Raw genomic sequence first — 16835 nt, forward strand, 5'->3', positions numbered from 1 at the left:
TCTAAATTTGGGGTGATTTATAGCCAGTCATTTACTTTAATTTCAATAAATGTCTTAAGAAAACTTAAATATTACTTCAATTAATCACAAATACCTTAACAAAAATACCTTAAGAAAACATAACATTCAGTAAAAGGCATAATCATTCAAAGCCACCAAAGCAAGTACGTATCTTACCTTAGCTTAAAATCATACAGCACTCTTTAAACCAAGAAATAGCTCTATATAATTACTGAAAGAAACAGCAACTACACTTACAGGGATGATTTTACATTACCTTTTCATAATAGAACTGGGTAAAACCCACAAATATGAACACAACTAAATATGAAGATTATATGTGACATATCAAAATCAATTATGCAGTAGAATTTTAAAAATATAAATATAGATGGGTGGGTCTTTTTTTTTTTTTTACCTGTTTTGCAATTTCTCTTAAACAGGCTACTCCTTGTTCAAAATTAGGGAAAGCTACTGAGCCATACTTTTGGTATTCAGGGACTGGTCTGATTTTTATTGTAGCTTCTGTTATCACACCAAGAGTTCCTGAAAAAGAAGGGGGAATAATCCAATATATCACATGCCAATAATCTAAGTCATATTTATATCTATTTTATCTATTTATTCTATCCAGTTTGTATTTAATCTATCCTCTGAGGGGAATAATTACTACTCAAGTCATTTTAGAAAAACAACTAAGCAAATTTTATAATTTATTTAAAAAAAACAAAAGTTTTTGGAATACATTTTTCTAGTTACATAGAAATTATTTTAAAACATTTTTAAGGTAAGCTTTCTCCAAGGTTACTTTTAAAAAGTTTTTAAAGCATTACAACTTATTAAAAGAAAAAAATTTGAAAAGCAGCAAGTTTTTATATCTCACATGCATTCTGACAAAAGTATATTTTGATATTTGTGTCTATTTTTACTATGAGAACAATATATTGGGGCAAAAGGAACCTAACCTTACAAGAGAACTGAAGATGACAGAAGAAATTATAGGGACTATTTCTTGCCTTTTTTCCTAAGAAGACATACAAAGGAAAGACAAAGGCAATACTGAGATGAGATGTCTTGTAAGACACAGAAAAAGATACTTCAGAGACAAAGTGGTTATCCTAAATATCTAGCAATAGGACCAACAATGAAACAAATGTTCTTTTATTTTTCACATGGAAGAGAAGGGAACAAATCAGAGAGGAAAAAAAACAAGTTAAATATAACTACATGATCTAAACAGTCATGTTAAAATATTTGAAAGGATATGGTTAAAAACAATTGTATTCACAAAGCCAAGCTTTTCAAATCAGTGGTTTTCTGATAAGTATATGTTACTATTAATACTATAAAATTTTCTTAATCATGAAGGAAAGAGCAAAGGAAAAGGGAAATCTTTGAAATTATAGAAGTTAACTACAACACTAGAAACAAACTAAAAGTATCACAGAAATCTAATAAGTGTATAATATACCTAAAATGTCAACTACTGTGAGTTCATAAAAAAGTAAATTAAATTAGATTAAAATATGTTCATGGCACATTCTGGATACTGCATATAAACGAATCTTACAATACATGGCCTTCTGTAAGTGGCTTTTCATTTCAATGATGCATGCTTTCAAGGTTCATCCCTACTGTAGCAGCCATTAGGAATTCATTCCTTTTTAACTGCCCAATATTATACACCACTGTATGGTATAACTCATTTTGTTTATATGTTCATCAGTTGATGGACATTTGGTTTTGTGCTTAATTTTTTATACTAAATCACCTGTTTATTATGAAAGGATACAACTCAGGAATAGGCAGATGGAAGCGCGGCATAGCACAAAGTATGGAGGAAGGGGTGCAGAGTTTCCATGCCCTCTCCAGACGCACTACCCTACCAGGACGACTTCCATGTATTCGCCAAACCAGAAGTTCTTTGAAAGTCATATTTTAGGGATTTTTATGGAGGCTTTGTCACATAGGTATGATCAATTAAATCACTGGCCATTGGTGATTAATATAAAGTCTAGCTCCTCTCCCCTCCCCAGAGGTCAGGAGATGGGGGATAAAAGTTCCACTACAAATACACATGCACAGATTTTTGTGTAGACATATGTTTTCCTTTCTCTTTGACATAAACATGAAGACTTTCTTAATTTCAGAAAAACCTTTGATCTTATTCTATATAAGAGCTCTCAACTACCAACCTTTTCCTGAGGCTAAGTTCCAGGCAAGCATGGGGACAGGGGGAGGAGTGCTTCACTTGTTGCACATGGCCTTAACTGGTGGGGCAGAGGCTCTACTTTGAGTGGTGCACTAATAGTGAGGTCCCAATCACCCTTGCCCTGGCTTGTAAAGGGCTAGTATCCTGCTGGAAGAAATAGACCAAGAAGACCTACTTCGCTTCCCCTCAGTTCTCAGCTACTAAGGCAGGGATGTCCTCAGAGAAGAGCATGCGAATTGTTTCCTGTACCCAAGTCCAACCTCCACATCCATAAAACACTTGCTAGTTTCTTTCCAAAGGAAATGATTGTAACAGTGTATGCAGAAGTTCAAGCTAAGAACCATTCTTGAAAACAGAGGAAGATGTGGTTTAAAAAAAAAAGGCAATTAGGAGGACACAGGTACATTTATTGGAGATACAGGCAACACTGTAGGCCAGCTAGGTTTGCCTGGTCTACACAGTAAACCTACTGGAGACACAGGCAACAGTACGGAGAACCCTAACCAGGCTCAGAAACAATCTCAAACACTAACCTAAAGAACTATGCTTTCTGAGGATTTTTTTTTATGGTATATGAATTATATTTCAATAAAGCTGTTTAAAAAAAGAAATGACCAATATAAGTTATTTAATTCTCAAAATGAACTCCAAATGAAATTTCAGAGTCACCTCCTTAAACTAGGAGCTATCAGCTACACATTTTACAAATAGGGATATTTTTAGACATAGATAGAGTCTAAAAGAACTTCAAAACCTTTGCCAGAGAAGAGGCAAAAGGCTGACAGGTAAACTATTAGTACTATGCTGTCTCCTCATTCACCAGCAAAGAATTAGCTATCACACCTATTCTTTCTTACCAAGATTAGTATCACTTTAATTTTAAAAGTTGTTAATTTTCCTACCACTCTCTTACCATCCCTAAGCTTATTTGTAATTCTTTCTATTCTTTTCAACATTTTTACAAGTATGTGGTAGTCATGGAATTAACATTTCATGTTGAAAGTTGTTTCTACAAATAAATTCTAGTTTGTCAGCCATATACTCCTAAAGACAGGAATAATCTTACCTGTTTATTCTAACCTAATCACAAACTACAGAAAACTTTAATAAATATGTGCTGAAAATCAAAAGTTACCAGATTGAAATTCATAAAGGAAAACAAGGAAGGTATAAGCCTTTCTTTTAGACAGGAAAATATTCTTTTTAAAACTAAACTCCAATTTCCCAGGTTTTTGTGAAATATTTCCTTACATCTAAGAAATGAAGCCATTTGAAAATAGTTCTTTGAAATACATCATATAATATATTCTAAACATAATCAAATCTAAATATAACCTAAATATAATCCAAAGAAAAAACCTGGGAACAATTTAAATGCCAGTCAATGACGGTCTGCTTAAATACAACAGAGTATATTCAAGGAATGGAATATCAGGCAGTTGTCAAAAAGAATGAAGTGGCTCTAAAAGTGATGATATGGAATAAGGTTTATAAAACTAAATGTAAAGCAAAGGGCAGTAAACTCTAATTTGAGTTTTTAAAATATTTACATATATGCTTAAATACACCAATACTGTTTACTCTGAGCAAAGCAGATGTCGGAACACAGAAACAGGACAGGAGGCAGATTTTTTTCATCCTTCAGTTGTCTTTGATTTTTAATACATGTTTACACATATGTTTACTATGCTGATGGACAATGACTGCAATGGGCTATTAGTGTGGACTTGATAATGGGGGGAATCTAGTAACCACAATGTTGCTCATGTAACTGTATGTTAATGATAACAAAATAAAACAAAACAAAACAAAAAAAGAGACAATATTCCCTCTTAGGTTGGGTACAAAATTTGTCTATTATATATCTTATTAATTATGTAATTTAAGCACTCTCGATACTTTCCCTTTTTTTTTTCCATGTATTTACTTATTAAAGAGGGTATATTAAAACTAAAAAAAAAAGAGAACCACATATATCAAACCCATGCTGTCCAAATGTCACCAGTACTTCTTTATTATTTATCTTTCTATGTGTGAATATTTGAATATTACCTTCTCTCCTTGATTACAAATTTCTTGAGCTTTAAATCCCAACCGAGTACCAAACATACTACTCTGCATAGGGTAACTACTCAATAAATACTGAAAATATATACATATATATAAAATTGTAGATGGCAGCGTGAGAGGTGAGACAGAGGCTTCCCCTAAAAACGCATATAATACGAAAATATAATTAAAATGACTAATCCTGAAAGAGCAACAGGAAAGAGGGCTGCACCAAACTGTATCCGCTGGGGAAAAGAATAAACCTCATGGAACAGGGTGATGTTTCAAAGCCCACCTGGACCCAAGCCCTTGCCCTGCCCATGCTCACTAGTGGGAGGAAGAGAAATAGAGCATGGAGGGAGTGGAGGCCTGGGATTGCTGAATACCTAACTCTGGAGATCTGCTCTGGGAGCACAAACCTACATTTCATGGTGCTTGCAGTGTACTCTCATGATTAGGGGGTTGGAAAGCTAAGACAGACAGAACACCTGGAGAGACTGAGATTCCAGTCACCTGTGGAAATTAGGGATCCATATCTGGCTGCTCTATGACAAAAGAAAGGTGGACAGTCTGAGAGACTTCCTAACAGCAACAGGGCTGGCTAAAGGGGCAACGATTGCACAGAGCTTACTACTCAGGAGAAAGGACAGGTAGACAAAATCATCCGGGTGCACTCTGCCCAGTAGGGTGGGAACTTTCTTGATCTTCAGGTGCTCCAGCTCCCTGGCTGGCTACACAGCTCCAAAGACTCCCTCTGTGATAGGCAGACTACTGTGCCTTTCTCCCAGCCAGACCCACCTGGCTCACAAACTGGTAAACCCTACCCTGGCATTAGGCCAGCCAGAGGGAAGCCCCATCTATAGCAACTACCAACGCAAAGCATAGAGGCTTATACCTGTGTGCTCAGCCCACTGGTTCTGCCAGTGGAAGAGGCATAACAGCTGGGAAGCAGGAAACAGCTTTTTCCTCCCCCCAGGGACCAATATCACTCCTCTACGATCCCCAACATTGCTTCAGGGGCTGAGCAGCTCCAGAGAGTGGAACTTCTAGGCACTAGAGGGCGCCATATACAAATATGAAATCCCAAAGAAATCTGGTTCAAAGTAAAGTTATGAATACAACCCCAGAGAAAGATTTAAAAAATCAACTTCATGAATCTTCCTGAAAGGGATTTCAAAATAAAAATCATTAAGATGCTCATGGAGGTATAGAAAAATATTCAAGAACTCAGGAATGAATTACAGTTGGAGATCCAATCATTGAACAGCACAATGGAGAGCATTAAAAGCAGATTAGATATGGTGGAGACAATAAAGGAAATAGAAATTAGAGAAGAGGAATACAAAGAAGCTGAGGCATAGAGAGAAAAAAGGATCTCTAAGAATGAAAGAATATTGAGAGAACTGTGTGACCAATCCAAACAGAACAATATTTGCATTTTAGGGGAACCAGAAAAAAGAGAGAGAGAAAGGGATAGAAACTATCTTTGCAGAGGTAATTGCTGAAAACTTCCCCAATTTGGGGAAGGAGATAGTTTCTAAGCCATGGAGGTACACAGATCTCTCAACACAAGGGACTCAAGAAAGACAACACCAAAACATACAGTAATTAAAATGGCAAAGATCAAGGATAAGGACAGACTGTTAAAAGCAGCCAGAGAGAGAAATAAGATCACATAAAAAGGAAAGCCCATCAGGCTATCAACAGACTTCTCAGCAGAAACCTTAACATGTCAGAAGGGAGTGGCATGATGTATTTAATACAATGAAGCAGAAAGGCCTTGAACCAAGAATACTTTATCAGACAAGATTATCATTTAAATTGGAAGGAGGGCTTAAAACAATTTCCAGATAAGCAAAACCTGAGAGAATTTACTCCCACAAACCATCTCTATAGTGTATTTTGGAGGGACTGTGATAGATGGAGGTGTTCCTAACGCTTAATAACTGTCACTAGCAGTAATAAAACCACAGTAAAGAAAGTAGAAGAGTTAATTACTAAGCAAATGTGAAATTAAGTCAACTATCCACAAAGTCAATCAAGGGATAGACAAAGAGTACCGAATATGCTACCTAATATATAAAGAATGGAGGAGAAGAAAAAAAGAACCTTTAGATTGTGTTTGTAACAGCATATTAAATGAGTTAAGTTAGACTATTAGATAGTAAGGAAGTCAACCTTGAACCGCTGGTAAGCACGAATCTAAAGCCTGCAATCACAATAAGTACATACCTATCGATAATCACCCTTAGTGTAAATGGACTGAATGCACCAATAAAAAAGACATAGAGTCAATGAATGGATAAAAAAAACAAGACCCATCTATATGCTGCCTACAAGAGACTCACTTTAAAACCAAAGACATACACAGACTAAAAGTGAAGGGATGAAAAAAGATATTTCATGCAACTAATAGGGAGAAAAAAGCACAGGTTGTAATACTTGTATCAGACAAAATAGACTTCAAAACAAAGAAAGCCACAAGAGACAAAGAAGGACATTACATAATGATCAAGGGGTCAATCCAACAAGAAGTTTTAACCATTATAAATATCTTTGTGCCCAACACAGGAGCACATACATATGTGAAACAAATACTAACAGAATTAAAAGGGGAAATAGAATGCAATCCATTCATTCTAGGAGACTTCAACACTCCACTCACTTCAAAGGACAGATCAACCAGACAGAAAATAGGTAAGGACACAGAGGCACTGAACAACACATTAGAGCAGATGGACCTAATAGACATCTACAGAAGTCTACACCCAAAAGCAGCAGAATACACATTCTTCTCAAGTGCACATGGAATATTTTCAAGAACAGATCATATACTAGGCCACAAAAAGAGCCTCAGTAAATTCAAAAATATTGAAATTGTACCAACCAGTCTTCTCAGACCACAAAGGTATGAAACTAGAAATAAACTACACAAAGAAAATGAAAAATCCCACAAATGCAAGGAGGCATCACAACATGCTCCTTAATAACTAATGGATCAACAACCAAATAAAAATGGAGATCAAGCAATATATGGAGACAAATGACAATAATAATTCAACACTGCAAAATCTCTGGGATGCAGCAAAGGCCATGCTAAGAGGAAAGTATATTGCAATACAGTCCTACCTCTGGAAAGAAGAACAAACCCATATGAACACTCTAAACTCACAATTAACGAAATTACAAAAAGATGAACAAATGAGGCCCAAAGTCAGTAGAAGGAGGGACATAATAAAGATTAGAGCAGAAATAAATAAAATCAAGAAGAATAAAACAACAGAAAGAACCAATGAAAGCAAGAACTGGTTCTTGGAGAAAATAAACAAAAATAGATAAATCCCTGGTCAGACTTATCAAGAAAAAAAAGGGAGTATACTCACATAAACAGAATCAGAAACGAGAAAGTAAACTATGGACACAACAGAAATACAAAGAATTATTAGAGAATACTATGAAAAGTTATATGCCAACAAACTGGATAACCTAAAAGAAAAGGACAACTTTCAAGAAAAATACAACCTTCCAAGGCTGACCAAGGAGGAAACAGAAAATCTGAACAGACTAATTACCAGCAACAAAATTGAATCGGTAATCAAAAAACTACCTAAGAACCAAAGTCCTAGGCCAGATGGCTTCACTGCTGAATTTTATCAAACATTTAGTGAAGACCTAATACCCATCCTCCTTAAAATTTTCCAAAGAGTATAAGAGGAGTACTTCCAAACTCATTCTATCAGGCCAGCAGCACTCTAATAACCAAAACCAGGCAAAGACACCACAAAAAAAGAAAATTACAGACCAATATCCTTGATGAACATATATGCAAAAATATTCAACAAAATATTAGCAAACCAAATTAAAAAATATATCAAAAAGATTATCAATCATGATCAAGTAGGATTTATTCCAGAGATGCAAGGATGGTACAACATTCGAAAATCCATCAACATCACCCACCACATCAACAAAAAGAAGGACAAAAACCACATGATCATCTCCATATATGCTGAAAAAGCATTCGACAAAATTCATCATCTATTCATGATAAAAACTCTCAAGAAAATGAATATAAAGGGAAACTACCTCAACATAATAAAGGCCATATATGACAAACCCACAGCCAACATCATACTTAAAGGCAAGAAGATGAAAGCCTTTCCTTTAAGATCGGGAAAAAGACAATGATGCCCATTCTCCCCACTCTACTTAACATAGTACAGGAGGTCCTAGCCATGGCAATCAGACAACACAAAGAACTAAAAGGCATCCAGATTGGCAAGGGAGAAGTTAAACTGTCCCTGTTTGCAGGTGACATAATATTGTACATAAAAAACCCTAAAGAATCCACTCTAAAACTACTAGATCTAATATCTGAATTCAGCAAAGTTGAGAGACACAAAATTAATACACAGAAACCTGTTGTATTCCTATACACTAACGATGAACTAGCAGAAAGAGAAATCAGGAAAACAATTCCATTCACAGTTGCATCAAAAAATAAATAAAATACCTAGCAATAAACCTAACCAAGAAAGTGAAAGACCTATACTCTGAAAACTGCAAGACACTCATGAGACAAATTAAAGAAGATAAGAATAAATAGAAACACATTCTGTGCTCATGGATAGGAAGAATTAATATTGTCAAAATTGCCACCCTGCCTAAAGCAATCTATAGATTCAGTGCAATTCCTATCAAAATACCAACAGCACTCTTTAATGAACTAGAGCAAATTGTTCTGAAATTCATATGGAACCACAAAAGACCCCAAATAGCGAAAGCAATCCTGAGAAGGAAGAATAAAGCTCAGGGGATTATGCTCCCCCACTTCAAGCTCTACTACAAAGCCACAGTAACCAAGACAATTTCGTACTGTCAGAACCATAGACCAATGGAACAGACTAGAAAGCCCTGATATAAACACAACCATATACAGTCAATTAATACATGATAAAGGAGCCATGGACATACAATGGGGAAATGACAGCCTCTTCAACAGCTGGTGTTGGCAAAACTGGACAGCTACATGCAAGAGAATGAAACTGGATTATTGTTTAAACCCATACACAAAAGTAAACTCGAAATGGATCAAAGACCTGAATGTAAGTCACGAAACCATAAAACTCTTAGAAGAAAACATAGGCAAAAATCTCCTTAATATGAGCATGAGCACCTTCTTCCTGAATGTATCTCCTCAAGCAAGGGAAACAAAAGCAAAAATGAACTCATGGGACTACATCAAACTAAAAAGTTTCTGTGCAGCAAAGGACACTATCAACAGAACAAAAAGGCATCCTACAGTATGGGAGAATATATTTGTAAATGACATATCCAACAAGGGCTTAACATCCAAAGTATATAAAGAACTCACACACCTCAACATCCAAAAAGCAAATAACCCAATTAACAAAAGGGGAGAGGATATGAAGAGACAATTCTCCAAAGAAGAAATTCAGATGGTCAAGAGACACATGAAAAGATGCTCCACATCAGTAATCACCAGGGAAATGCAAATTAAAACCACAGTAAGATATAACCTCCCACCAGTAAGGATGGCCAGCATCCAAAAGACTAAGAACAACAAATGCTGATGAGGATGCAGAGAAAGGGGAACCCTCCTACACTGCTGGTGGGAATGTAAGCTAGTTCAACCATTGTGGAAAGCAATATGGAGGTTCCTCAAAAAACTAAAAATAGAAATACCATTTGACACAGGAATCCCACTCCTTGGAATTTACACAAAGAAAATGAATTCTCAGACTCAAAAAGACATATGTACCCCTATGTTTATCGCAGCACTATTTACATAGCCAGGATATGGAAGCAACCTAAGTGTCCATCAGTAGATGAATGGATAAAGAAGATGTAGTACCTATACAGAATGGAATACTATTCAGCCATAAGAAAGAAACAAATCCTACCATTTGCAACAACATGTATGGAGCTGGAGGATATTATTCTCAGTGGAATAAGCCAGGTGGAGAAAGACAAGTATCACGTGATTTCCCTCATTTGTGGAGTATAACAACGAAGCAAAACTGAAGGAACAAAATAGTAGCAGACTCAGAGTCTCCAAGAAGGGACCAGTGGTTACCGAAGGGGAGGGGTGTGGTAAGTCCAGCCGGGAGTGATTGAGGGGTATTATGTTTAGTACACATGGTGTCAGGGATTACGGGGAGAACAGTGTAGCACAGAGAAAGCAAACTGTGAATCTGTGGCATCTTACTACACTGATGGACAGTGACTGCAATGGGGTATGGGTGGGGACTTGATAATATGGGTAAATGTAGTAACTACATTGTTTTTTCATGTGAAACCTCCATAAGAATGTATATCAATAATACCTTAATAAAAAATTAAATATATATATATATTAGCAAACTTTCTTTAAAATTCTAAATCATCTAAGGTACTGGTGAAAAGAGACCATGCAGGCTTTATGTTTTTGCATACTCATATTGCCTCATATGTAGAGTGGGCACTCTAAAGCAGTAAAACCTAGAGACTTTACATTACTGCACCGTTAATGAAATGACCAAAGTGAGTCAGTGCAACTATCCAGCTATGAGTTCTACAGGGGTCCCATTGTGAAAGTAAATCTATCCAGGATTTTCAAAGGGCAGCTTCCATTCAAACCTATATTCAAATAAGCCAATCACAAATGCACATACCTAAACTCACTTCATAAAAGGTTCATTTCTATTGGGTTTTATTGTATTTATTGATTCCTTTGCTCTGGGAATATTATATCAGTAGAGTAACATAAAACTACTAAAATTACTTATCACTTGATTTATGCCCATTATACCAATATTTTATACCCACTTTATATAACTGTTTACAAATAACTTCATGACAATATGACATCACAGAGACTTACATATCACCTTCTTTTCTTTGTTTCAATAAGAAACTTGTTGCAGTAAATTTAAGAATTTTGTTTTATAATTTTCAAATATGTCTTCAAGAAAACTGAAACCTATTACTATTTGATATAAAATGCAAGTATTTGCTTTAAGTTAATAAAATCTTTCATAATTTGAAATATACTTTCAGGTGATTCCAGGACTAAGAAGAATGGCAGTCATTTAATTCTCAATCTTCCCTCCCCCTCTACTTTTCCCCCAAAAAATCATAAAAATCAACAAGGAAAAAAAATAAACACCATACAGGACCTACACTTTCAACATTACTAGGAGATGAAAAACCCATAACCTTCAAATTTCCTTTAAGTAGAGATAAAAAAAGAAAAGTTCCAATAGACCTATATCTACAGCCTTCCAGCTGCTGCAAGCTTGTAAGAGCAGAATGTGATTAAGGGCAGGCTCAGAATACTCCATAAGAGTCAAGGGTAGCAGAAGGCTTGCCAGAAGCCTAGATGAAATCAACCCCAGAAAGCAAGTGCAACAAAAATGCCAAAGGCCCTAGCCATGGGGAGGACCTGAAAATGGAAGGAATCACAGTGGGAGCCTTGGAGAACCAAGGGGAGTATCTTCGGGGTAGCATCACAGTTAGAGAAGTGTGGCAATCCTTGGGGACAAGGCAGTGAAGAGAAAGAATGAAATAAGAGAGAAATTAAAGAACATATAGAAATAAAAGAATAATAAGACATGGCATGCATTCTCCATCAAAATACCACTATCCATAAAACAAACAGCACAAAAGAGGGTAGAAGTGACAGGAAGACTTGCAAACTAGGAACCCTTTCCAAGTAAGAAACAGGAACACAAAAAAGCAGATCAAATCCGTAAAAAACAGCTATAGGAAGTAAGAAAAATGTAAATAAAAGCATTTCTGCTGATAAGAAATCAGTCAAGTTCCTGAAGAAAACTGTGATACAACATTTCAAATTGAATTAAATATTGTCAAACAAGCATTTTGGAATATGAAAAACACTTGAATCAGAAATAAAAACATTAAAAACATAAATGGGCAAAAGACAAGATGAAGCGAGAGATGTCCAAACTCAGGAAAGTAGAACAACAAAAAATAAATTAAAAATTAAGGCTAAGTTAAACAAAGGTATCCGAAGGAGAACACAGACTACTCAAACGAACACTAATAAAGGGCACTGAAGAAAAGCAGGGAAATAACCATGAATGACAACGAAATAAAGAAGTGAAAAAGGATCAGAGAAATATTGGTTGAAATGGGAAAAACAAGCAAAGAACATCAAATATATGTATATATAGTGTCCCCGAAAAAGAAAAACCGAAACAATAGAGGAGAAAAAACCCTAACAGTTAATACTACAATCCATAGAGGGAACAAGCTGCAAAGGCAAGAGAATTGGCATTAGATTTCTTCAAAACAACATACAAAAGTAAAGCAACAGCGCAGCAGCATTTTCAAGAAACAAGGAAAGAGAGTGTGATCCATGGATATTGTATATACTCAAGCTGTCTTACAAGCATCAAGGCCATAGAAAAACAGTTTAACATCCCAGAACTCATGAGAAATACAAATGCACCTTTCCTGAGTAATCTACTAAAGGATGAGATTTATTTAACCAAAAGATAACTAATGAATCTATGCATGAAGGCTGAATAAGCATGCCATTTATTTCATTTCAGGGCAAAAGCTAAAACAAAGGTGAGTCATGGGTTAAAATAGTAAAAATATGCTTTTAACCATTTTTCAAATAAAATGGCAACTCATTATAAGTTACTAGTGAAGTCCATACATAGGAAAAGAATGCAAAGCATTTCAAATGCTTTGTCTCTTTGTTATAATTTTCATTATGTTGATCATCTGTTAGCATCTACAATGGGAGGACGCTGCTTATTGAAAAAAAAACATGAAAAATTCATAACACAAAACAAGACAAAAACATTATACTCAATGTGGTTAGTCACGTGGTACTTAGGAGGATGGGAAAATAGAATTTTCATGGTGATGCTTGCAAGGCTGTCATCAAATAAATGAACTAAAGCAAAAGAAAGTATTTTTAAAGCTGAAGGAAAAGTTTATGATTCACATTTAAGGCAGGAGGTTATTAGACAGTTCAAAATAGCAGATAAAAATACATATTATAAAAATACATGATTTCACATAAATTTACTTTCTCCTGGCATCTGTTAAGTTGACTATCCACATAAACACAGAAATAGAGATTAGAGACCATATACACTTCCAAAGATCACTGATGCCAAAATAATAAACAGCCAGAACAATAATAAACTTAACATTTGTTGTGGTACATACTACATGCTTATAAACTGAGCATAATCTCATTTAATCCTCAAAAAGCTGATGAAGATGGGTACTTTTATCATCCCCATATTATAGACGAGGATATTGGGCAATGAGAGGTACCTACTTTACACAAAGTAACAACATGTAAGTTATGGAACCAGACCGAAATTCAGATCTGAAAGATTCCATGGTTCACTCTCCGTATGGCATTTTGCATGTATATTTATAATAAGATCTCACTTAAATATAATAATTCACTCTATTTGTAATATATCATTTCTTTGCTTACTTTATTATAATGAGTTTTCCCTCCCTGCATTCATACAATGCTTTACTATTGAGAGAAGTAGTCCAGTCTTCTAGATAAAGTTCAAACTACTTTAAAAATCATAAAAAAAACAAATGATCTCTCCAGCCATCTGGTAACCCTTACCACTCTAATCCTAAACCCGCTGGCCACTCCACCCTACAATTAAATCTTATGTTCCAGTTATACTGAAAAAACTGGGCAGCTTCACAAGGCAGACTTGGCTGTTTCTTACTTCTAAGACTGTCCACACGGTGCTCTCTGGAGGGCAGCTCCTTCTCCTCCATCTGAAATTATTTTCTCCTTGTATTAACCTTCAAGGAACACTTTAGGCATGGTGCCCTTGGGAAAGTTTTCTTAAGCACCCATCATCTATTTCTATCATAGAATGTATCATATTGTATTGCAATGGTCAGTTACTATCTGTGCCCTTCAGTGTGCCAGCACTGTCCCTAGCAACCAGAATTTTAAAAATACTGATAGGAGAAGAAAAATATGTGATGTGGTTACTTAAAAAGAGAATTCACAGAGTTGACTCCAACTATGTATATATCAGTAGTTACATTCTTTTAGTTAACTTTTAATATATTAATATAGAAATTTTCATAATATTTATTACAGAACTATATTAAAGGAATTTAATATTTTATTTTCCTCATTAAAAATGTAGTTTTTTTTCATAGAGAAATATACTGATTGGAAAAGGAGTAAGATAGTAAACTGGTGAGGTATCTTGACAAAGGCTTATCATTGCTTATCATGAAAAGTATCTAAGCTATATACATACCACTGGTCACCATCTCAACAGTTTATCTCTAGCATATCACTAAGAGACATAGTTTGTTATTTTTCCTTCTTGATGATACTGTCAAAATTTAGAATTTATGCCCTTACATTCTAGTTAGTAATTACTCTTTTTATCCATGGATATAGCTATATGTTTCAAAAATCTATATTCTTTTTAACAGCCTGTATCACCTTCTGAAAGTAGTAATGAGCTCCTCTGCTAATTTAGAAAACACTTATTTTATCTTATTTCTCTGAATTTAAGAGACAGCCCTCTCTGCATTCTAAAAATGGAAAAATAAGCCCATGTTCGTCCTACCCATAAAATTCACAGTACATACATAATAGTTTGAAAAATAGGTGGTGTTTTTCTCTGATTGGTATAGAAATTAAATGTTTTGCTTAAGATGAAGAATCACATTCAAATCTACCCAGCATTAAGTTAACCAAGCAAAGGATACTATTTAAGTAATGAGAAAAATAAAAGACAAACATAATGTTAAAATATATGTGAATCAACAGAATTTTAAATTCTACTTCTTCAAAAAATCAAATAGCAGATAACAAATGATATAATAATAGAAAGGCAAGATACTAAGATAATATTTTACCAGTCCTTTTCCCTAATAATTCAGACAAGATTAGCAAATACTGTAATACATCAAAGCAAACCATTGTGAACCCTAAAAATATGCTTCCTAAAGTATTGTTTAGAAACTCTAAAATAAAAATAAAACAGCACCTGAGTAATGGGAGAAAAAATAAAATTACAGCAAAAAGACTAAACTGTCTCTAAAACTATAAAAAAGCAAAATGCAAGCAGAAGTTTAATAAGATGTCCTTATAATAAAAACTTTACGAAGTATAAATCAAAGTAATAAAACTTTTTTAAAAATCACCATTCTTTAAATGTATGAAATGTCTTTCTTCCAAAGACCTGATATCACAATTATCACAGACTTGCACAAAACTGAATCACTAGCTGGTAATTTTTCATAATAAATTTGCAGTTATATTTACCTTCAGATCCCATGATGAAGTGATGGATATCAGGGCCTGTTGACATACGAGGTCCTTGACAGCTTTTTTCTATTATACCTCTAGGTGTCACCATTTTTATATGAACCACCTGTTTAATACAATACACAATGTAAATTCTAGATATTTGCCAGTGAATGCTGTGTCTGTACACATCCATATATATTTATGTAAAACACTACTTTTAAAATGTCTGGTTAAGTGATAAAATGATGATGCTCTTCAAGTCTAGTATCTTTTAGTAAGATAAATTTTATGTAACTTTTAAAAAGGGAAAATCATTTTAACTGGTTATTGATTTAGGTATATTCATCATCTTAAAAACAGGAAAACACATTTCTTTAAACCAAATTTAGTCTAAGGTTATCCATGTGGCAAAGAACTAAAAGATGGAAAAAATAACCATAGTTTTAATAGGTTCATTCTTTCACTTAACAATGTTTATGAAGTACTATTGTTCATATCAAGCATTGCTCCAGATGCTTAGTATTTTAAGAAAAAAATTTATTCTTGCCTTATCCCCACATTCAAAGTATCTATTTTGCTCATTTAATAGAGAAGAGTTAAAATAATGAAGTATTAATTATGATCAGGTCAAAATTGGGATGAAGAGGTCAATACAGTGAATAAATTAAAAAGGAAGAAAGAATACATATGTGATATATGTGTGAGTTACGTTTCACACAGATAAGATATTAGTATAATAGGGGAGAGAGTCACTCAAAAATAGTTTCTGAGATATGAATCAGAAATGGTTAGGTAAAAATCTGCATTTTCAGTATGGTTTTTTGACAGACAAATAAAAACTCTATGTATTATTGAAGGAAATAAGCAGAGGACATCAATAAACAATTCACACACACAAAAAAAAAATTGCCAAAGATGGCATTTTAAAAGTTCACATTCATTAGCAATTAAAGAACTAAAAAATTAAAAGACAAAAATATACATAAGAAGTCCAGTAAAATAAAGATTCTCATAGTGATACTGGGAATGCCAATGGGCACAAAACTTTTACAGAGCAATTGGTCTGTGAGGATCCAAAGACTTAAAAGTGTTTTATCCAACAGTTTAAGCTTGAGGAATGTGCCCCCCAAAATGATTAAAGACGTATGGTAAAGAAATAACTAAAGAGGATATTGTCCCCTTGGTTTTCTGTAATTTTGAAATCAAGAATAATTTAAATGTTCATTAATAGGAAATTAATAACTATGAATTATCAATAGAAGAATTATATGCACTCTT

At 34.5% G+C, this 16835-nt stretch overlaps 1 protein-coding gene across 4 annotated transcripts in view; it reads right to left on the bottom strand.

Annotated features, from left to right (window-relative positions):
* Window positions 1-16835, bottom strand: part of AGPS (alkylglycerone phosphate synthase) — a 170964-nt gene that overhangs the window by 66576 nt on the left and 87553 nt on the right. For all 4 annotated transcript variants that reach the window (XM_057503892.1, XM_036879398.2, XM_036879402.2 and 1 more), the window contains exons 10-11: window positions 15573-15681; window positions 419-546 (exon numbers count right to left, since the gene is read on the bottom strand). In XM_057503892.1, coding sequence (XP_057359875.1) covers window positions 419-546; window positions 15573-15681 — 237 coding nt within the window. The remainder of the gene's footprint in view (window positions 1-418; window positions 547-15572; window positions 15682-16835) is intronic.

This window comes from Manis pentadactyla, chromosome 6, assembly GCF_030020395.1.
Source record: "Manis pentadactyla isolate mManPen7 chromosome 6, mManPen7.hap1, whole genome shotgun sequence".
NCBI classification, from domain to species: domain Eukaryota; kingdom Metazoa; phylum Chordata; class Mammalia; order Pholidota; family Manidae; genus Manis; species Manis pentadactyla.